This window comes from Agelaius tricolor, unplaced genomic scaffold, assembly GCF_023055355.1.
Source record: "Agelaius tricolor isolate 1412-34295 unplaced genomic scaffold, bAgeTri1.0.p SCAF_31, whole genome shotgun sequence".
Taxonomy (NCBI): Eukaryota; Metazoa; Chordata; class Aves; order Passeriformes; family Icteridae; genus Agelaius; species Agelaius tricolor.
The window spans coordinates 4472706-4494948 of NW_027269291.1; the positions used below are offsets into that span (position 1 = coordinate 4472706).

At 54.5% G+C, this 22243-nt stretch overlaps 1 protein-coding gene and 1 long non-coding RNA gene across 3 annotated transcripts; one reads left to right on the forward strand and one right to left on the reverse strand.

The window, feature by feature from the left end:
- The first annotated feature begins 7501 nt into the window (after positions 1–7501).
- Positions 7502–14005, forward strand: LOC139601671 (myosin light chain kinase, smooth muscle-like). Of its 2 annotated transcripts, XM_071450850.1 has the most exons (10): positions 7502–7687; positions 7984–8127; positions 8451–8541; positions 8643–8846; positions 9577–9794; positions 11715–11838; positions 11920–12072; positions 12213–12333; positions 12846–12936; positions 13224–14000. In XM_071450850.1, exons 2-10 carry the CDS (start codon positions 8112–8114, stop codon positions 13346–13348), a joined length of 1143 nt encoding a protein of 380 aa, XP_071306951.1. In that variant the 5' UTR covers positions 7502–7687; positions 7984–8111; the 3' UTR covers positions 13349–14000. The 2 variants fall into 2 exon arrangements, with proteins under 2 accessions (XP_071306951.1, XP_071306950.1); XM_071450849.1 differs by lacking the exons at positions 7502–7687; positions 7984–8127; positions 8451–8541 and having other exon boundaries at positions 8711–9794; positions 13224–14005.
- Positions 14006–17304: 3299 nt separating this feature from the next.
- On the reverse strand, positions 17305–20693 carry LOC139601601 (uncharacterized). Its single transcript, XR_011682967.1, has 2 exons — positions 20531–20693; positions 17305–20490 (listed from the first exon to the last, which is right to left on the reverse strand). It is a non-coding gene; the product is annotated as an uncharacterized lncRNA (long non-coding RNA).
- Positions 20694–22243: the final 1550 nt, after the last annotated feature.

The following is a 22243-nucleotide window of genomic DNA, read 5'->3' on the forward strand; positions in this document are numbered from 1 at the left end:
CCCCGGGCCCTGGCAACAGCCGAACGCTTTTGTTTTTGAGTCTCGGAGCTCCCCGCCGGGGAGGCCATGTTAGCTGAGATCCACTGGATCCGGCCGGGATCGCTCCGGGAACCCCGCGGGCTTTGGCTGAAATGTGTGAAACAAAGGATTAAATAAATATCAGGGATTATCTCCCCCCACCCAAACCGCGGGGTGTGAGGGACCCCGGCACATCCAGCCCCAATTTCCCTCAGAACTGCGCTGTTCCTTCCCTCGCTGCTCCTCACGGGGGGCAGGCAGGGCCAGCCCCGCACGAGATCGGGCTGCGGCCGTGACAAATGTTCAAATACCGTTTAACGCTAATTTTGATCGAAAAACAGCCCCAGCCCCCGCCCAGTAACACAGGTACAGCCGGAGAGCTCCGGGCCGGGCTCCTCCACCCCACCGGCTCAGCTCCGTGAGCTCCGGTCCCGAAGCGCTGAGGGAGACACGGCCGGTGGCGCCGCGGCACCGCCCCCCATTAGGGCCGACGAGGGGCCTCACGCTCCGCTCGCGGGACAGAGCCCCGGCCGGGCCGCCCCTGCTGCCGCCTCGGGGCCGCGGACGGGAGCGGGCCCAGCCCGGCCCCTCACACACAAAATGGCGCCGGCGGCACCGCTCCCGCTCCCGCTCCGCCCGCCCGGCCGCCATAGCCGCCGTCCCGGCTCCGTCGCTCTCCAGCCAATCAGAACCCGTCGTGCCGCTGCGTGACGGCCCGGCGGAGCCAATGGAAACGCGAATAGCAGAGGAAGAGGCGGTGCCTGTCTCCACCGTGAGGCATTATGGGGGCTGTAGTCCGTCAGCGCGTCGCGGTAGTGAGGCCGGGGCGCTTGCGGACTCGCCGCCCCAGGACGCTCCGCGGCCGCACGTGGCGGGCGCTGTGTCACGGCGGGAGGCGGAGGAACCGGGCCCGGTTCCGCCGCGGGGGCGGAACAACGAATACCGAACACCGAGGCCTCCGCAGGCCCCGACGTGCCCAGGGAGGCCTTGCAGGGCCCGTGGGGCTCCGAGAGGAGAATTTTATCCGGGATGGCGACACCGAAAGCCCTGAGGGCTGCTCGGCCGGGGCGGCCCAGTCGCCGAGACCTTGCTCAGGCGGGGGCGGGGAAGATCCAGGAACGGGTCGAGGGGGTGACCCCAGCGCCTCAGGGGGGTGTTCGGCCCCAAGTGAGGGTGCCTTTCTCTTCAGCCGTCTGAATTTAACTCCCCGATGCTCTGTCCTTCTCCAGAACCGTTCCAGCAGCAGCAGCCACAGATCAGGATGAAAATTGGCACACAGAGATCGCAGTTAGATGGATCACAATTAGCAGACACAGACCACAATTAGCAGAGACGTATCCCCTCAGCACGGTGGGAGCTTGGTGTGCTCAGGTGACAGTTCTACCCTCAAATCACCCGGCTGGTGACAGTTCTACTCCCAAATCACCCGTCTGCCCAATTCCAGCTCTGCCAAGGGCTCCTCCCAGGCTTATCTGGCCTCCATCTCTCGTCTCAAGGAGAGAAGTGACCCACAGTGCAAAGTCCATGAGCTTTCCCTAGGGTTTCAAGGGGATCTTTTCCCCCACTGGTTGTGCCCCTTGCTGGCTGAGCCCTGTGGGGTGTGGACAGGGGGGTTCAGTCAGCAGGAATTTGAAGGGAATGTGTCCTTGGGGGATCAGGGCACATAAAAGGCAAAAATAAGCAATACAGTTTGCAAATAAAAGGAAAAAAAAACCTCACTACCAACCTAAAATGTCTCTCCCTTCAAAGTTGGTCATCTTGAACTCCCATTTTCTGGGGCAGGCTGGGCCCTGGTCCTGTCCCTGTGTGATTTTTGGGAATGAACGTTCAGGGAATGAGCCTGAGCAGCCACTTGAAGCATTTGGAATTAAGTTCTGATGTTCCAAAAAGACAAAGAGGAATTTGCTGGGGGGGGGGGGGGGGGGGGGGGTGTTTTTATTTTTATTTTGGGTTGGGTGGTTTTTTGGGTTTTTTGGTTTTTGGTTTTTGTTTGTTTTTTTTTTTTTTTTTTTTTTTTGGGGGGCGGTTGTGTGTGTGTGTGGGGGGGTTGTGTTTGTTTGGGTTTTTTTTGGTTGGTTGGTTGGTTTTTTTCTGGGCTGATAAATCCCCAATCATAAATTTTCCTCCCCATTATGTATTTTAATGAGTGGGGAATTAATTGTGCCAAACGTTTTCTGGCCAGAGGGCTGGTGTTGGATATGGCCTGGCTGTTCCTAAGTGGGAAAGGGGATGGGGAGGTGTAGACAGAGGGTTTGTCCCTGTCCCCCACCCTGGTCTGATGGGATCTCCCTGGGAGGCAGAGCCAGGAGTTCTGTGGTGCTCCGGGGACAGGGGGGCTGCTCCTGGCACCCCTGAGCTCTCAGATGTTCTCCCTGTGCTGACCCATCCCTCCAGGCCAGAAAATACCCATTTTTGGGGATTTCTGTATCAAGCTGTGACATCAGTCCCCAGCTAGCACAGGTGGGGTGTGACTCCTAGCGTGTCCCATCTCCTGGGATTTTGTGCTGTCAGAGGGACAGAGCCTGATGACTGCCTCAACCATGGGATCCTCTGCTTGTTCCTGCTCTTCCCTGCTTGTTCTGCCCTTCCCTGCCTGTTCCTGCCCTTCCTTGCCTGCTCCTGCCCTTCCCCGTCTGTTGTGCCCTTCCCTGCCTGTTCCTGCCCTTCCCTGCCTGCTCCTCCTTTTCCCTGCCTGTTCTGCCCTTCCCTGCTTGTTCTGGCTTTCCCTGCCTGCTCCTGCCCTTTCCTGCTTGTTCCTGCCCTTCCCTGCCTGCTCCTGTCCTTCTCTGCTCCTTCCCTTTCCTGTCTGCTGTTCCCCTTCCCTTCCCTTCCCTTCCCTTCCCTTCCCTTCCCTTCCCTTCCCTTCCCTTCCCTTCCCTTCCCTTCCCTTCCCTTCCCTTCCCTTCCCTTCCCGGGGAGCCCGCAGGGCTTTGGAGGAGGCAGGAGCAGCCGGGCTGCTGATAAAGCTGATAACCCCTCGGGGCGTTGTGCTTATCTCTGAGCCCAGCTCTGGCACTCCCCCGCCGTGCCTTTAGCCACCGGGGGCTCTCTGAGGTGCCACGGGCCATTATTTGTCACCTTGCGGGACTTTTGTGAGGCTGCAGAGGCAATTCCCTCTCCCCAGGGCGCTCCCCAGTCCATCCCTGACTCCCTGCACCCTCCCGGGGCTGCAGGAGCAGGTCCAAGGTCCCGAGGCTGCCTGGAGGAGCTGGATCAGCCAAGCCCACACACGGACAGGCTGATTCCCTAGCTGGTGCCAGAGATACTGTGGTTTATAGATCCAGATTGATTTATTTGGTCCTCCCACCCTTTGTGGCATCCCAAAGCCAGGGTGCCACAACCCTTTCCACGCTGTCAGGAATAATTCTGGGGCGATGGATGTTTGCACAGCCTTGATCCTGCAGAACAGGGTTTGACCCCAGCTCCCAGCAGCCACAATCCCAACTCCCAGTGCCCTACACCCAGCACTGAGCTGCCAGCACCCACAGCTCCAGCTCCTGGCATCCATCCCCCAGAATTCCATGTCCCAGCATTCCCTTGTCCCCTCCTCCCGCATCCATCCCCCAGAATTCCATATCCCAGCATCCCGCATCCATCCCCCAGCATCCCGCATCCATCCCCCAGGGCTCCATGTCCCAACTCCCGGATCCCAGTGTTCCCAGTGTTCCCAGCGCTGCCACCATGCATCAGCCATGACTTCCAGCACCCAACACTCATCTCCCAGTGCTCCCATTTCCACCAGCAGCCTGCACCCAGCTCCAGTGCTCCCAGCAGGCATCAGCCATCACTCCCAGCACCCGCACCCAGTTCCCAGTAATTCCAGCATCCCCAGCACTGATCTCCCAGTATTTCCAGCACTCCCAGCACCAAGTTGTCAGCGCACCCAGCTCTCCACACCCAGCTCCCAGTGCTCCCAGCACCCAGTTCCCACTGCTCCCAGTGCTCCTATCTCCCAGTATCCAGCTCCCAGCATTCCCAGCATCCAGCTCCCAGCGCTCCTACTGCTCCCAGTGCTCCCATCTCCCAGGATCCAGCTCCCAGTGTTCCCATTGTTTCCAGTGCTCCCAGCTCCCAGCACTCCCAGTGCTCCCAGTATCCAGCTCCCAGCATTCCCAGCATCCAGCTCCCAGTGCTCCCAGCGTTCCCATCTCCCAGCATCCAGCTCCCAGCGCTCCCAGCATCCAGCTCCCAGTGTTCCCAGTGCTTTCAGTGCTCCCAGTGCTCCCAGTGCTCCCAGTGCTCCCAGTGCTCCCAGTGCTCCCAGTTCCCGGCCGCTCCCCCTCCCGCGAGCGCTGCGGGGCGCCAGAGCCGCACACGTGCGCTCCGCCTGGCCCCGCCCACATTTCCCAATAAGGGGGTGACCACGCCCACAGCATTACGCAACGCGCCGGCCCCGCCCAACCCGGAAGCCGCGTTCCGAACGTCCCCGCCCCCATCGTAACCCCGCCCCCAGAGCGTGCGCAGCCGGCCCCGCCCACCAGCGGCGCCCCCCCCCCCCCCCCCCCCCCCCCCGTGTCCCTCTGTGTGCCCCCGTGTCCCCCAGGTGTCCCCAAACCTTGCCAGGTCCCCTGTGCTTCCATGTCCCTCTGTGGTGTCCCTGCTGTCCCCACCGCTGGTGTCCCCCTGGAGTCCCCCCCTTGTGCCCACATGTCCCCTCCCGCCCCTCCCGTGTCCCTCTGCGTGCCCCCGTGTCCCCCCATGTCCCCTCCTGTGTCCCTCTGTGTGCCCCCGTGTCCCCCAGGTGTCCGAGCCCTTGCCATGTCCCCTGTGCCCCTATGTCCCTCCTTCTGGGCTGTCCCTGCTGCCCCCACCATGGAGTCTCCCTGGAGTCCCCCCCGTGTACCCCCATGTCCTCTGTGTCCCCGTGTCCCTCTGATGTCCCCCACATGTCTTCTGCTCCATGGCCTCTGCAGGCCCTGTGGGCCCTTGTGGCTCCCATGTCCCCCTGTCCCCAGTGTCCACTGCCTTCCCTGTGTCCCCTCCATGCTGCCCTGGTCCCCCCAAGTCCCCCTGAGTACCCCCCTGTGTCCCCTGTGCTCATGTCCTTCGTGTGCCCCTGTGTTCCCTGTGCCCCCAAAGTCCCCAGTGCCCCCCATGTCCCCATGTCACCCATGTCCCCACGCATGTCTGGCACATGTGCTGAGTCTTCCTTCCTGGGAAAATGGGGAGCAGGGACTGTGTCACCCCCTGGGTGATGGGCACAGGGATTGTGTCCTCTGGGTAATGGGAACAGGGGCTGTGTCCCCCCCCGGGTAATGGGAACAGGGGCTGTGTCCCCTCTGGGTGACAGGAACAGGGGCTGTGTCCCCCCCCGGGTGATGGGAGCAGGGACCGTGTCCCCCTGAGGTCATTGAGCCCTTCCCTCAGGCACAAGGGGCTCAAGGACAGACGGACATCCAGCACCCACTGATGTGACCCTGTCTCTCCTGCTGTCACTCAGCACCAGGGTGACACCGTTTATTGTGGGACATACAGAAAAGCAGAGGCAGCTGAACCTGCCCAGAGGGTCCTGATTGAACCCAAAGGGGAAGGAGGGGATGCACGGGGGGTTGGGGTGAACTGGGGGGCACCCCATGGGCAGCACGAGTGGGTTTGGGGTTGGGGGAATCACCTGGGAATCCCATCCCGGCCGTGCCAGAGGATCCCTGGGCAGATGGGGACACCTTGATTCCCAAAGCAGAACACATGGCTGCCTGGTGTGACCACGAATGATTAATTAATTCGATTAATTCATTCATTTTATAAGGCACAAGGAGAGGGTGTCAAGGCACGAGGGAGGGGACAATTCCGGAGGCAGAGGGGTGGGACAGGGCCGGTAAATGGAGCTGGCAGCCCCAAAGGATGGATTGATCTGCTTGTCGATCCCTGCAGCAGTTTTCCCTGCTGCCGCTGCTGTCTCATGGCTGCGATGCTCCATCCCCCGGGAATGCGGCTCCCGAGGGGCTCCCCTCCAGCCAGGCACTCCATCCCGCAGGACCTGGGCTCTGCCAGCCCTCCCCAGATCCCCCAGACCCCTAAATCTTTATTTTTCTGCTCGTTTCTCCGCTGCCAGCGTCGGGCCGACACTGACATCCAGCGGCTGCCGGCATCGCTCTCGCTCCGGGGCTGTCTCCGGTCCCGGTGCACCGGGAGCTGCCCAGCACCGCCTGCCCGGCCTCGTCCTGCCCCGGGGCTCCGGGATGCACCCAGCCGTGCTCCAGCCGCCTGTCCCCAGCTCGGCCACCCCCGTGTCCTGTCGTGTCCCCGCAGTCGATATCGCAGCGGGGTCCAGCCGAGCGCCGAGCCCGGAGCATCCGCGCATCCCTGGGGGTGACTCGGGGACACCCCCGGGCTCCAAGGTCGCGGTGAAAAAGGCACGGCGAGGTCGTGGTGACCCCGCCATTGCCCTGGGGACTTTTGTCACCTACTCCCTGCCGGAGCCCGTGGACTTTGAGCCGAGCCTGGGAGCGGCGCTGGGACGCGTCTGGAGGCGCTGGCATCGCCCCAAAGGTCCCCGAGAGGTGCTGCGGACAGCAGGTAACCCCAGGTGACTCCCCCTGTGTCCCCACTGTTGTGCCACCGCGGTCCCCAGGGGTTTCATGCCCCTGTGAGGAGCCACTGCCTGATCCCGGGTCTGGAGTCAGCTCCGGAAGGAAATCACGGCGTCCTTCCCATTTCAAATCTGGGCAAACCAGGAAAACCAAACGGCAGCACCGGGCACAGAGCGGCTGCACGCTCCCGCTTTTGGGGTATAAAAGCTGAGAAACACATTTTTCCTCCAAATCACCTGCTTTGGAGGCCCGGAGGAGTTTTGTAACTCCCCATTCACCTGGAGCATTCCCGGGAAGCCGAAGCCCTGGGATGGGACATTGGCTGCAGGTGGAGCAGGGACAGGGGGGCAGCTGTGGGTGCTCAGCCCCTCTGCAGGAACCCACCCATGGGTGGGACGGGGGCGGGGGCTGGGTGGGCTGTGGATTTAACCTGTGAGAGGCCCCAGATCCTGCACAGAGGCTGTGTGGGCTGTGGATTTAACCTGTGAGAGGCCCCAAATCTTGCACAGAGGCTGGGAGGGCAGAGCTGGGGTCTCTGCTGTGTGCTGAGTGTGTCAGTCTCTGCATTCCCCCTGCCCTGGGCTTCCACAGCTCTGTGTTACAGACCTGGGACCCAAAAGGGGTGTTGGGGACAGGGTTTGGGGATAGCTCGTGGGTGGTGGGGGTTGTTTATCCCCCAGGGTGGGCTGTGGATTTAACCCGTGAGAGGCCCCAGATCCTGCCCAGGGGCTGGGAGGGCAGAGCTGGGGTCTCTGCTGTGTGCTGAGTGTGTCAGTCTCTGCATTCCCCCTGCCCTGGGCTTCCACAGCTCTGTGTTGCAGGCCTGTGGCCCTGCACGGTGCCGAAGGGGGCGTTGGGGACAGGGTTTGGGGACAGCTCGTGGGTGGTGGGGGTTGTTTATCCCCCACGTCCGTCCGGAAGCGCTCTGCTGGGAAGGAAAGGGAGGGGACAGCCGGGGCTGCTCCCAGCGCCAGAGTGGGAGGGATGCTCCCAGCTGGACCCCGAGATATCCCCATTTGTGTGGTTCCAGTTGTGGTTCCTCAACCTCCAGCATCGCCCCTTCCCTCCCTCCCCAGCTTTTGTGGCTCTGCAGTCACTGGAAAGGGCAGCGAGCTGCAGGAGGGGCTGGACAGTGCCAGGTCAGTGCTGGGGGTCCCGGGCTGGGGGTGGGTGTCACTGCCTGACACCCTTGAGTGTCACTTTCTGTCCCCCCAACCCTTCTGGGGATGGACGTGTAAGGAAGCAGCTCCTTTGCCCTACAAGTGAGGCTTTCCTGGGGATTTCCTGCCTGATGTAAGACAATGCATGGGGAAAACATCGGCTTGGAGCCTGGGAAGGGGCCTTGCTTTAAAATCTGGCTTGGTCCTTTTGGGTCCATCGGGGAGATGGGGAGTGTGGGTGCTGGTGGAGTGATGCCAGTGGCCTCCTGTGGCAGGGAGAAGGTGCAGAGCCCCAGGGAGCAGCTGGAGCAGAGACACGGCCATCACCTGTCCCAGCCTGGGGGACACATCCAGAACCTGTCCTGACTGTGCCAGCACCCTGTGAGGAGCCGGTGGCACCACCATGTCCCAGCCAGGAGGTACAGCAGAGGCACTGGGAACACCAGCAATGGTGTGACCCCTGTCCACCCCCCATCAGCACCAATCTCCATCCCATCCTGGCCCCATTTCTCTTGGATTTTTGATCCTAAAAGCACCTTTCACCCCAAACCTGACTTGCAGGGTGCTGGGCTGCCCCAGCTCCTGTCCCCATGTGCCAGATGCCATCCACACTTGGTGCAGAGGGTGGTTGGTCCCAGATGGAGCAGGGGGGACACAGAAATCATCACTGGAGGGGCAGACAGGCCCCTGCTCCCCAAATCAGGGGAAATCCCTGCATGGCCCACCTTAATCCATCCCCCAGGAGCTGAGGAGCCCTTTGAGCACCGTGACGTGGTCATCAACAGCCAGGACAAGGTTTCAGATGTGTACACACAGCTGGAGAAGCTGGGGGAGTGAGTGAGGCTCCCGTGTCCCACCCTGGGCATAGCCCTGGCTGTCCATGCACAGCCCTGGTGCTGCTGGTGGCTCCTCCATCCCTCCTCCTCTGTCCCAGGGGGAAATTCGGGACTGTGTACAGGCTGCAGGAGAAGGCCACGGGCAGGATCCGCGCTGGGAAATATTTCCGGGCACGCACGGCCAAGGAGAGGCAGGCGGCGCGCGCCGAGGTGGAGCTGATGAACCTCCTGCACCACCCACGCCTCGTGCAGTGCCTGGAGGCCTTCCAGGAGCCCACCCAGCTGGTGATGGTCATGGAATAGTGAGTGTGGAGCAGGGCTGGGGGCTGCCAGGGGGCACTGAAGGTGGGGAGGGGTCCTTGTGCCAATGGATGGAGAGCCTGGAAACTCTGGAGTGGTGAGGTCCTCCCAGAGCACTGGGTTCTCTGCTGGGCTTCCCCTCCTTGGAGCTGGTAGATCCCAAAGGGGTCCCCAGCACCTTTTTGTCCCCACAGTGGTGCATGGAGAGGGGTCCCTGTGCCATGAGGTGCTGCTGTGGGATGGATGGAGAACCCACAGCTCCTGGAGATAAGGGTGGAGACATGTTCCCTGGGTCCTCTGCTGGGCTTCCCCTCTTTGGGGCTGGTGAGACCCTAAAAGGGTCCCTAGCAGCTCATTGTCCCCACAATGGCAGGTGGGGAGGGGTCCCTGTATGGATGGAGAACCTGACTATTCTGGAGTTATGAGTGGTGAGGTCCTCCCAGAGCACTGGGTTCTCTGCTGGGCTTCCCCTCTCAGGGCTGGTAGACCCCAAAAGGGTCCCCAGCACCTGGCTGTCCCCAGTGTGGAGGGTCCCCAGCACTTCGTTGTCCCCACAGTGGCACATGGGGAGGGGTCCCTGTACCATGAAGTGCTGGTGGAATGGTTGGGGAACCCACAGCTCCTGGAGATAAGGGTGGAGCGATGCTCCCAGAGCACTGAGTTCTCCACTGGGCTTTCCCCTCTCGGGGCTGGTGAGACCCCAAAGTGTCCCCAGCACTTGGCTGTCCCCAGCATGGCAGGTGGGGAGCTCTTTGAGCGAATTGTGGACGATGACTTTGAGCACACAGAGCCCAGCAGTGCCCAGTACATGCAGCAGATCCTGGAGGGGCTGCAGTTCATGCATGGCCAGGCCATCGTGCACCTGGACCTCAAACCTGAGAACATCGTCTGCGTCAGCCCCGGCAGCCACCGCGTCAAGATCATCGACTTCGGCCTGGCACGGAGGCTGGGTGAGTGTGGGAACCCATAAAATCAGAGGGGTCTGGGGGTAGGACAGTTGGGGTGGATGGAGATGAGAGATCTCTGCAGCCAGGACAGGAACTTGGGGTTTATTGCAAAGGGCCCGGGTGCAGGGCCCTGCTGGGAGCTGCCAGGCACAGCTCAGAGCAGGCCTGAGAGAAGAGAGGGGGAGAGAGGATGAGAGGGTGAGAGAGTAAAAGGGCAAGAGAGCAAAAGCATAAGAGTGAGGTTCCCATTACAATACAATAAATCATTTTCTGTGTTGAATATTCTGATTCTCACTCACCAATCCAGTACAAGATACAAATCCTATAGCATTTCCATACAGCCTATAAGAATCATTACATTACCATACTATGTCACATTTCAAACCCTAAAAACTCCTCTTTGGGCCCCTTCTGCCGAGCTGGCAGGGTCTGCTCTGCCCCTTGGGCCTGTCTGCAAGCAGAGGGTGTTGTTCCATCAAAAGGGGATCACCTTCAGCTGGCCACACCATTGTTTTCCAGTTGTTCAGTAACTGAGGGATCTCAAAGCTTGCTTTCATTCCAATCTCGCCTATAGTTTCCATATTCTCAATATCTTTTGTCAGACAATCATATTTATAAGGCTTTCCTGTTTCATCTTCCCCAACATTTGGGAAAGCTGCAACAGGCAGGCCTCAGAGATAGCAAAGTTATTCTAGCCAAGCCTTAATACACAGGCCATTGTTCTATTTGTCCTTACTTTTCTATATTTTACATCATTTTTCTGCTGATCTATCTCATGGCTACTGCTTAGCTCTAATCACATCCTGCTGTCTCTGAGACCTGCCTGTTGCAGCTTTCCCAAACCCCTCTGATTTTATGGATTCCCATGGGTGAGCACCATGGGACTCCTGGGGGTCCAGGGCAGGGACTGGCACTGCCACAGGGGCACATCTGGCCTGGCACAGCAGTGAGGAGCTCGGTGTCCTCCTGCTTGGGCCCTCCCTGCCAGCCACCACTGCTCTGTGTGTCCCCAGCCCTGACCTGTGTGTCCCCAGCCCTGCTGCAGAGGTGGAGATCCCCCTGTGCCCATGGGTGGGGGCACACAGAGAGGCTCTAGGAGAGCACCAAGAGCTGCAATATCCCTGGAGGGTGGCAGCTCCACTACAGGAATGTGTCCCCTGTTGATGGAGTGAACAAATTATCCTTTGTCTCCTTAAAAAGGATGAAAGCTCAGAAGTTTCTTTTCTCAATTAGCAAAAAAGATGCCTCATAGCACCTGGGGGACTTCACCTCAAACTTAAGGACAGCTAATTGGACAGAAGACAAAAAGTCCAGCCTAAGCAATTCACTAGAAAAAGAAGAGAACAAAGGAACTAAATTGCTTTTGTGAGGTGTTTTACCAGCAGCAAGAACCTTTTGCAGCTGGCTTAGTTTTTCTCTGTAAAGAGTTTTTGTTATTTTGCCTTTTTAAAAAACTTTTCTGTGTCCAACACTACCACAGAAGCCATCCTGCTGATTTTACGCCCTCTAAAGTAGCTGAGCTATCTTGGGTGTGAAATAAATCTCCAAAATCTTATGAGACCTGGCTGGAGGAGCCCATCCATCCATCCATACTCCACCTGGGCACAGAGGCTCCTCCACCTGGGCTGTGTTGGTGTGTCCTGTGCCCCAGGACCATCCCAAATGGGCCTCCTATCCCATGGAGATCCCAAATGGGCCTCCTGCCCCAGGAGATCCCATGGAGATCCCATCTGGGCCTCCCGGCCCATAGAGATCCCAGCTGACCCCAGGACCATCCCATCTGGGCCTCCTGCCTCATGGAGATCCCAGCTGGGCCTTGTGCCCCAGGAGATCCCATGGAGATCCCAGCTGACCCCAGGACCATCCCAGCTGGGCCTCCTGCCCCAGGGAGATCCCAGCTGACCTCCTGCCTCCTCTCTGCAGCTCCAGACACCCCTGTGAAGGTGCTGCACGGCACCCCTGAGTTCATGGCTCCAGAAGTGGTCGCCTTTGAGCCCGTGAGCTTCTCCACGGACATGTGGAGCGTTGGTGTCATCTGCTACATCCTGTGAGTGCCCTTACAGTGGGCAGGGCAGGCTGGGCTGCAGGGGGCTGAGCTCTCACTGATGGCCTGGGCTCCCCTCTCCAGGCTGAGCGGGGAGTCCCCCTTCCAGGGGGACACGGACATGGAGACCCTGAGCAATGTCACAGCTGCCCGGTGGGGCTTTGAGGAGGAGACCTTCTCAGAAATCTCCCAGCAAGCCAAGGACTTCATCAGCCAACTGCTGCAGAAAGAGCCCAGGTAGGGCCTGGGGGCTGCTCAGCTGGAGCTGGGCCGGGTTCTGGAGGGCTGAGGGGGTGGGTGAGGGAAAGCTCTGCCTGTTTGGTGGAGGGGATGCTCCAGGGTGGAGGAGCCCCCCGTGACCCCTGTGTGTGCTGCAGCCGGCGGCTCCCCAGTGCAGGGGCTCTGCTGCACCCCTGGCTGCAGCACCCCCAGCCCAGCAGCCCCAAGGCGCTGTCCAAGGAGAGGATCAGGCAGTTCCTGGCACGGAGGAAGTGGCAGGTACCTGCTGGGGACAGGGGGGTGGCTCTGCCCAAGGGCTCAGTGCCCCTGGTGGGGACAGGGGGGTGGCTCTGCTGAAGGGCTCAGTGCCCTTGGTGGGGACATGGGGACAGGGGGGTGGCTCTGTCCAAAGGCTCAGTGCCCCTGGTGGGGACAGGGGGTGGCTCTGCTGAAGGGCTCAGAGCCCCTGGTGAGGTGATAGGGACAGGGGGGTGGCTCAGAGCCCTTGGTGGGGACAGGGGGGTGCTCTGCTGAAGGGCTCAGTGCCTCTGATGGGGACATGGGGATGCACCTGGTGAAGGGCTCAGTGGCCCTGGTGAGGTGATGGGGACATGGGGGTGGCTCTGAAGGGCTCAGTGCCTGTGATGGGGACATGGGGATGGCTCTGCTGGAGGGCTCAGTGGCCCTGGTGAGGTGATGGGGACATGGGGGTGGCTCTGAAGGGCTCAGTGCCTTTGGTGGGGACATGGGGGTGGCTCTGAAGGGCTCAGTGCCCATTCTCCTCCCTCCAGAAAACAGGGAAAGCCCTGCTGGCTCTCAAGAGGCTGACCCTGCTGTCCCAGAGCCCAGAGGGGAAGGCATCAGAGGCTCTGGATGAGGAAGGTGATGGTCCCTGAGGCACCCCCAGCCCATTCTCTCTGCTTTGCCATCTCCACCTTGTGCTCCTGGGCAGTCTCCTCCTCTTTTTGCTCCACCCCGGGTGTCCCTAAACACCCAGGCATGGCCCCACGGTGGGATTTCTGCTCCAGGGCCTGAGGTTCTCTCTATCCCCATCCCTGGGGGTGTCTCTGATGCAGCCCTGGAGGGGCTCATCCTGCTCTGGGTGACCCAGAGCTGCCTCCTGCACCTCCAGCCATCTCCTCACCGTTCCCTCCGCCCATTTCCTGCAGGCCTGGAGGAGGACCAGCCCTCCAGAGCTCTGCCCATACGAGGTGCCAACCCCTCAGAGCTGCTGCCAGACCAGGAGGAAGAGGAGGAGGAGGATGGTGGGAGCACTGCAGCCTCAGGGCAGTGACAGCATGGCCCTGTCACCCCACCCTGGAGCACCTGGAGATGGGGATGGAGCCCCCCCAGCAGCTCCCAGCGTGACCTGGCCAGCTTGGGGCACACCCAGACCCTCCTGGGGTGAGCTCTGGGGTCCCTGGTGTCCCTTGGTGCCGTCCCTGTCACCAATAAAGCACTGACAACCTCTGCACTCCCTGTGCTGCTCCCATTTCCCCCAAACTCACTGGCACAGGTATAGGAAGGAGCTGCTCAAGCTGTGCCCACCCTTTAGGAGCTGGCATCAGCCTCTTGGCCACCTGGGCCACCAGCCTGGTCATCTCCAGCAGCGATGGGCACAGCAGCCATGGGTATTCCTTGCTCAGAAGAGAATTTCTTCCTTATCAGAGGGGTTGTCATCATTCCTGAGCTCACATGGGCCAGGATCAGCCTTGAGGCCTCTGCTCTGTCCAATTCTGGGCTGTGGGAGCTCCAGGCTTGGCCTGAGGAGGCAGAACTTGGTGTTTGGGAGCCCTGGGGAGGAACAAGCCCAGGCACACCCTGAGGGACACCCAGCTGGGACAGGGACTGGGCTGGGCTCCTGCTGGGCACTGGGGCGGCCACTGAGCCTCAGGGTGCCCTTGGTAAGGGTGGTGATGGAGCCTGGGCTGCAGGAGGAGGGGGGGATAATTCCCAAAGTCAGGGAGGGATCGCCCTCAAAGTCAATGAGGGACTCCCAAATTCAGGGAGGAATCATTCCCAAATTCAGGGAGGCATCACTCCCACATTCAGTGAGGGATAATTCCCAAATTCAATGAGGAGTCATTCTCAAATTCAGTGGCCTCACCCTGCAGGACTGTGCTGTGTTCTGGGCCCCTACTGCAGCATGGACACACAGGGGAGAGTTTGATAAAAAATGAGAGAAAAACTGGAGTTCCTCAGCCATGAGGAATGTCTGGGAGAGCTGGGGTTGTCTGGGGAAGAGAAGGCTCTGAGGTACCTCCTCACCTCACCTGAAGGAAGGATGAAACCAGGTGAAACTCAGCAGTGCCCAAAGCCCGTGGGCACCACCTGAACACCATCTTATCCTCAGTAAAACACTTTTTTTTTTTTACTGCTGATGGAAATCAGGGAAAATTTCTTTCCTCCAAAGGCTTCTCCAGGCCTGACACAGCTGCCCAGGGCAGGGGTGGGGTTGAAAAGTGGATGTGGCACTTGGGGACAGGGGTCAGTGGTGGCCTTGGCAGTGCTGGGTGATCTCAGAGGGCTTTCCCAGCCTCAATGTTTTTTACTGGCACAGCTTACACTGGGCTTTCCCAACCTCAATGTTTTTTACTGGCACACAGAGGCTGTATGCTCTCCATCCTTGCAGATCCTAAAACTCTGTCTAGGCACAGTCCTGGAGCAGAGATGGGCACCAGGTGCCATCCAGAGGCTCCTTCCAGCATTAACCACGGTGTAATTGCATGAAAACCTTCTCCTGCTGGATCAGGGTTGGGTGCTGCTCTCCTCCAGCCCCTGTTTATGCCAGAGGGGCCTCCTGGAGGTGCCCTGGGTGGGGCAGAGCAGTGCCCAGCGCCAGGCTCCAGCTGTGCCAAATAATGCACAGCTTCCACCCTTCCTCCTCCTCCTCCTCTGCCTGGAGCAGGGGCCAGGAGGAAACTGCTCTTTTTATTAAACAGAGCCAAATCCAAACCAGAATTTAATTAATTATTTAAAATAAACAGAGTTAAATCAATTATTAAACAGAACCAAATCCAAACCAGAAATTAATTAATTAAATTAATTAAACAGAATTAAATTAATTATTAAACAGAACCAAATCCAAACCAGAATTTAATAAATTAATTAAATGAAATTATTAAACAGAGTTGAATTAATTATTAAACAGAACCAAATCCAAACCAGAATCAAATTAATTAATTTAATTAAATTAGTTAAACAGAATTAAATTAATTATTGAACAGAACCAAATCCAAAACAAATTAATTAAATAAATTAAACAGAATTAAATTAATTATTAAGAGAACCAAATCCCCCACTCCATGGGGGGACAAGTCTGAGAGCTCTGTCTGGGACCCAGCTGAAAGGGACACCGAGCCTGAGAGCTGCTGCTGGAGCAGAGGTGACAAATCTGCTCTGGCCACTTTGCTGAACCCTCTGGAAGCTGGTGGCCATCACAGCAGGAGGATCCAGGCAGGATTTGGCATCCAAATGCCAGCTTGGCATCCTGCAGCCTCCAGAGATGGCAGAGCAGCCCTGGTGCCTGCAGCCTTGGGCTGTGGGGAGGGATGTGTCACCTCCCTGTCCCCTCCTTGTGGCACAGACTCTCCCTGCCAGGCCTGACTCGAATTTTTGTGGCCAAAGCCTGTTCCTGTTGCTAATTGTCCTTGGCTGCTGGCTCCGTGTGACCACTGAGGGGTGGCACCAGATTGTCACCTGGCAAGGTTTTGGTGCTCTTATCTCCTGTTGGAAATGGAGGACGGAATTTAAGGAGGAATTTTATTTGGAAACTTGTGTATGGACCTGCTGCTGGTGAAAGGGGAGCCCTTTTGGAAATCCCCAATGTTCCCTGGAGAAAAGGGAGATCAGGGGGGGCCTTGTGGCTCTGCACAGCTCCTGACCGGGGGGAACAGGGACAGAAGGAGAGGGAACAGCCTCAGGCTGGCCCAGGGCAGGTTTGGATTGGATATTGGGAAAATTTCCCCCAAAGCGTTCTCCAGCCCTGACACAGCTGCCCAGGGCTTAAAATCCCTGTGGATGTGGCACTTGGGGACATGGGGCAGGGGTGGCAGTGCTGGGGAATGGCTGGGCTTGGTCTCAGAGGGATTTTCCAACCTGAACGGCTCCGTGACTCCTCACAGGGTGCAGCAGCTGGGAGAGACATCCTGACAGAACTCACCTGCTTCCTCTTCCTCCCCTGCTCCCAGCAGGAGCTGTGGATTCCCTGCTCCTAGCTGGAGAAGAAACTCCTTAGAAACAAACAAACAAACAAACACACACACACAAATATTCCATATTCTGCCCTCAGCATTTCCTGTGCCAGAGCAGCAGAGGGAGGCTGAGGAGCCCCTTTCCCACAGATCACATCCCAGTTTTTACCCTCCATCTATTCCATGTTTTCCTCATTACCCAGATTCCAAGCCCATCCCTGGGGAACAGGCTGAATGTGCTCAAGCTGTAGATGATAAGCAAACACCAAGTTGGGTATAATCAATCCCTTGATGAGCTATTTACCATGGGACATTACCAAAATATTTCTGGTTGGGAAGATGTTTATCTTCCTCTGCTTTCCAAACTCCTCATAGCCCTGAAAATCCAAGTCCCAGGACTCCAGGCATGAACTTTTTCTCTCTTAACCTATATTTATACTGTAAAAATCTGATTTATCTACAGAAGAAGCTTATTTACTGACAGAGCACACGTGTTCCTTCTCCTTCTGCTGCTTGCCATGGTTTAACACATTAAAATCTGTAATTCAGGAAGGAATGGAGAGTGAATTATACCTGGAACTCATTACAGCCTCTGAGAAATTCAGCAGTGCTGAAAATAGAATTCTAATCTCAGGATCTCAGAGGCAAAGGAATTAAGATCTTGTCCTTCCACCAAGACAGGCTCTTGGGCTGATCTTCACTTCAACCACACAACCCCAGAAAATGTCCTCAAATGCCCAGGGATGCTCCATGGGGGTGGAAAGGAGGAGTGATGTTCACCTGGGGAATCTTGAGAAGGGGTTCCCACCTTATCTCAGGTATTTCAGGCACCCCAGGTCCAGCTCCTTGAGGAACACGAGGTGGGGTCAGCTGTCCAAACACCCTGGAGTTTCTGGAACTTTATGGAACTTCAGGCTGCACAATCTAAACTGGGAATTCTTGTTTGGATGAGGGAATACTGCCTGGGTGGCTCGGTGGCTCTAACATCAAGAAAGAGGTGGGTGTTTTGTTTTGGTTTTTTTGTTTTTTTGTTTGTTTGTTTGTTTGTTTTGTTTTGTTTTAGTTGGGTTTTTTTTGTTTGTTTTTTTTTTTTTTTTTTGTTTTTGGTTTTTTTTTGTTTTGTTTTTTGTTTTTTGTTTTTTGTTTTTTTGTGGATCTGCAAATTCAGGAAAAAACCCACCCCATTCCTGCTTGTGTTTTCCAGGGAATTGAAATTAATTAAGAAAACAAACTTAAGTGTCTAAAATCACCTTTAATGTAAGAAATGTAGCCCTGGGCACTCACTGAAGATGATTATTTGAATGTGCAGTTTCTAGAATGGTTTTTTAAGGACTTCTATCACAGGAATTGACCAGCCCTGGGCTAACTGGAGTTGCCAGGTAAACACCCTCATGTTCCAAACACCAGGAAAGCAGTGAAAGGAGAGAAAACAGGGGACAAGGAGGACGGGGTGGTGACAAGGATGTGGTGCCAGGGACCAGATCCTTGTCCCCATGGACAGGCTGATGTCAGGGTGGCTCAATGGAGGGAGGAGCTGGGATGCACTCACCCCCCAGCAAAGCTCCTCAGGTGAAGAGCTCCTCACTTCCCAAAGGTCCCAGCCACGTTCTGAGGGGTCAGGAGGCTCTTGGAGGTCACAGGAGCTCAAGAACCATCACCCTGGAGAGGAGCAGTGAATCCCCCCACCAGCCACGGGCAGTCTGGCTGCTTTGGTTTGGTTTGGTTTCCCAGCTCCAGAGACATCCCAGTGCCCAAAGCAGGGATGAGGAGTGGGCAGGGTGCCCCTTCAGAGACATCCCAGTGCCCAGGGCAGGGCTGAGGGTGGGCAGGATGCTCCTCCAGAGACATCCCAGTGCCTGAGGATGGGATAAGGAGTGACAAGATGCTCCTGCAGAGACATTCCAGTGCCCAGGAATGGGATGAGGGTGGGCAGGATGGCAGGATGTCCCTTCAGAGACATCCCAGTGTCTGGAGCAGGGATGAGGGTGGGCAGAATGTTCCTCCAGAGACATCCCAGTGCTCAGGGATGGGATGAGGAGTGGGCAAGATGCTGCTCCAGAGACATCCCGGTGCCCAAAGCAGGGATAAGGAGTGGGCAGGATGGCAGGATGCCCCTCCAGAGACATCCCAGTGTCTGGGGCAGGGATGAGGGTGGGCAGAATGTTCCTCCAGAGACATCCCAGTGTTGAGGGGTGGGCAGGATGGCAGGATGTCCCTTCAGAGACATCCCAGTGCCCGAGGATGGGATGAGGGTGGGCAGGATGGCAGGATGCCCCGTCAGAGACATCCCAGTGTCTGGAGCAGGGATGAAGGTGGGCAGGATGCTGCTCCAGAGACATCCCAGTGCCCAGGGATGGGATTGAGAGGTGGGCAGGATGGTCAGGATGCCCCTCCAGAGACATCCCAGTGCCCAGAGCAGGGCTGAGGGTGGGCAGGATGCCCCTCCAGAGACATCCCAGTGCCCAGAGCAGGGCTGAGGGTGGGCAGTTTGCTCCCCCAGCTCATCTCCTGCTGCCATTGATGCCAGGACTGCCCTGCCCCAGCTGCACCAAACACCTCCAGCAGCCCAAATCCCAGCCTGGCTCCCTGTTTCCATCTCGGTAGGGATCAGCAGGACCCAAACCCCTCACAGAGCACCCAGCCCTGCCAAGGACGTGTCTCAGGAGGCTTTCCCAGCCCTGCCCCTCGCAGCCCTCCCCGCGGCCAGGAGATGGAACTGTTGGCCTGGCCCTGGTCCTGCTGGGGCTCCGGAGCTCCAGATCCTCGGAGCCTTTTCCAGCTGAGGGCAGGGAGGTGCTGCCTGGATCTAGAATTCTAAAATGAAATCTAAAATCTAAAATTAAATAAAAATAAACTGTATAAAACAGTAATAAACCCCACAGCTCTGGGGTTTCATGGCCAGAGCAGCTGTGGCTGCCCTACCCTGTCCAAGGACAGGGCTTGGAGCAGCCTGGCCTGGTGGAAAATGTCCCTGCCCGTGGCAGGGGTGGCACTGGGTGCTGTTTAAGGCCCAAACCAAACCAAACCAAACCAAACCAAACCAAACCATTCCATGATCCTGGAGCTCCCAGACCTTGGAGTCCCCACAGCAGAGCCTGTCCCCAGTGTGGGATGGAAGCCCTGGTCCCACCCCTGGTCCAGGGGACAATATTCACCCTAGACACAGCTCTGGGACCACACCAGGATGTCCCTGTGCCCACGGAAGGCTGCAATGCCTTCCCTTAAAAACCTGGATCGGGAGATGAAATCTAAAATATTCAACGAGAAGCTGAAATATTTAACAGCAGAGATTTTGACTGCAAAATTCAGCCTTGGGCTATCAGAACAACCCCAAACATGGGTGACCCCAGTTCTGGTGCTGCTGAGCTCTCCATGAGTCCTCTCCCAGCTCCTGAATCCCCAGAGATGATGAGGATGGGTGCCTGCTGTCCTGGCGTGTCCCTTGCCCGGAATTTGGGGTTGGCAGAACAGGCCGGGCGCGTTTGCCCGGTCCCTGTGGCACCTTGGGGACACCTGGGGACACCTGGGGACACCTGGCAGGGCCTGTGGTGAGGATGTGGCAGCGCTGGGGCTGGGCAGGGGCTGGGATCCCCCAGGACTGTTGGGATCTCCTCTGGATCCGTCCCCATCCCTCGGAATCCTTCAGTTGCTCCTCCAATCTCGGGGTTCAGCAAATTTCACCAAAACTCGGGGAATCCCACCCAGTCTCACCCAGCCCTGGTGAGTGTCACTGAACAGCACTAAATCTCACCAAATTTTGGTGAATCTCACCAAATCTCACCAAATTTTGGTGAATCTCATTAAAACCTTACCAAATCTCACCGAATTTTGGTGACTCTCACCAAATCTCACCAAATTTTGGTAAATATCACCAAATTTTGGTGAATCTCAGCAAGTCTCACCAAATATCTCCAAATTTTGGTGAATCTCAGCAAGTCTCACCAAATATCTCCAAATTTTGGTGAATCTTACCAAATAGCACCAAATTTCGGTGACTCTCACCAAATCTCAATTTTGGTGAATCTCATAAAACCTTATCAAATCTCACCAAATTTTGGTGAATCTCACCAAATCTCACCAAATTTTGGTAAATATAACCAAATTTTGGTGAATCTCCCCAAATGTTGGTGAATCTCATCAAGTCTCACCAAATATCTCCAAATTTTGGTGAATCTTACCAAATCTCACCAAATTTCGGTGACTCTCACCAAATCTCACCAAATTTTGGTGAATCTCATAAAACCTTATCAAATCTCACCAAATTTTGGTGAATCTCATAAAACCTTACCAAATCTCACCAAATTTTGGTGAATCTCACCAAATCTCATCAAATTTTGGTAAATATCACAAATTTAGGTGAATCTCCCCAAATTTTGGTGAATCTCAGTAAGTCTCACCAAATATCTCCAAATTTTGGTGAATCTCACCAAATCTCATCAAATTTTGGTAAATATCACAAATTTAGGTGAATCTCCCCAAATGTTGGTGAATCTCATCAAGTCTCACCAAATCTCTCCAAATTTTGGTGAATCTCACCAAATCTCACCAAATTTTGGTAGAGCTCACCAAATTTTGGTGAATTGCCTCAAATTTTGGTAAATCTCATCAGGTTGCACCAAATTGCACCAAATCTCACCAAATTGTACCAAATTGTACCAAATCTCACCAAATTGTACCAAATATCACCAAATACAACCAAATCTCACCAGATCTCCGTGTCTGTCCCTGAACCTCACTGGATCTCAGCAGATCTGCTCTGTGCCAGCCCTGCTGCCCTGGCAGGATCCTGAGATGGGCCACATGCTCAGGGGCTGAATCCGCTGCCACATCCCGGTCCCAGGGCACACTAAATTTATTGTTATTTAATTATAAATTAAAATTTATTTTTAAATATAAGAAAAAATCTAAAATGAAATAAAAATAAATGATATAAAACAGTAATAAATTACAGTAGGATGGAAGGAAATTCAAACAAAAAGCCTGAATAAAAATAGAAATAAGTGGAAATTTTAAAATAAAATAAATAATAGAGTGAAATAAGGCTGAAATAAAGTAGTTAAAGAAAATGTAATGAAAGAATGCACAGATAGAACATAAAAATGAAAGCAAAAATTGAATAGATAAATAGAATGAAAGTAAATTTAAAATAAGGAATAGAATTAAATGAAATAAATAAGGATAAAATAAAGGGAAAACAGGAATAAAAATAAAATAAAGTCAAATAATAATAGAAAAACTTCAAGAGCAATATTTTAAAAAAATAAAGTTAAATAACAATAAATAAAAGAAAAATAAAATAAAAATATAAAAGCAATTTTATTTACTATAATATAAATCATTATTTATTAATTTTAATATTAAATTGTATTTAATATAATATAAAAAGTAAGCCTAAAGTAAAGTAAAAAAAGAAATAAAATAGAAATGAAATTAAAAAGTAAAACAAATTTAATTTAATATCATATAAATTATTATTTATTACATTTAACATTAAATTTTATTTAATATAATATAAAAGTAAGTCTAAAATAAGGTAAAAAATAAAATAAAATAAAAATGAAAATAAAGTAAAATAATTTAATTTAATATCATATAAATTATTATTTACATGGTATTTAATGACATTTATTATTAAATTTGACATTTATGACAAAATATGACATTTAATATTAAATTTTATTTCATATAATATAAAAGTAAGTCTAAAATTAAGTAAAAAAAGAAAAAAAGAAAATAAAATAAAGTAAATAAAAGATAATAAAGAAAATAAAATAATATAACAAAATAAGATAAAAATAACATAAAGTAAAATAATAAAAAAATAAAATAAAAATAAAATAATAAAATAAGATAAAAATAACATAAAGTAAAATAAAAATAAAAAATAAAATAAAATAAAATAAAATAAAATAAAATAAAAATAACATAAAGTAAAATAATAATAAAAAAATAAAATTAAAATAAAAAAATAAAATAAAAATAATAAAATAAAATAA

Coding starts and splice junctions, on each gene's coding strand:
- LOC139601671 (XM_071450849.1), top strand. CDS start 9,236: ATGGATGGAGAACCTGACTATTCTGGAGTTATGAGTGGTGAGGTCCTC. Junction 9,795..11,714: donor CGGCCTGGCACGGAGGCTGG/GTGAGTGTGGGA, acceptor TCCTCTCTGCAG/CTCCAGACACCCCTGTGAAG. Junction 12,334..12,845: donor TGGCACGGAGGAAGTGGCAG/GTACCTGCTGGG, acceptor TCCTCCCTCCAG/AAAACAGGGAAAGCCCTGCT.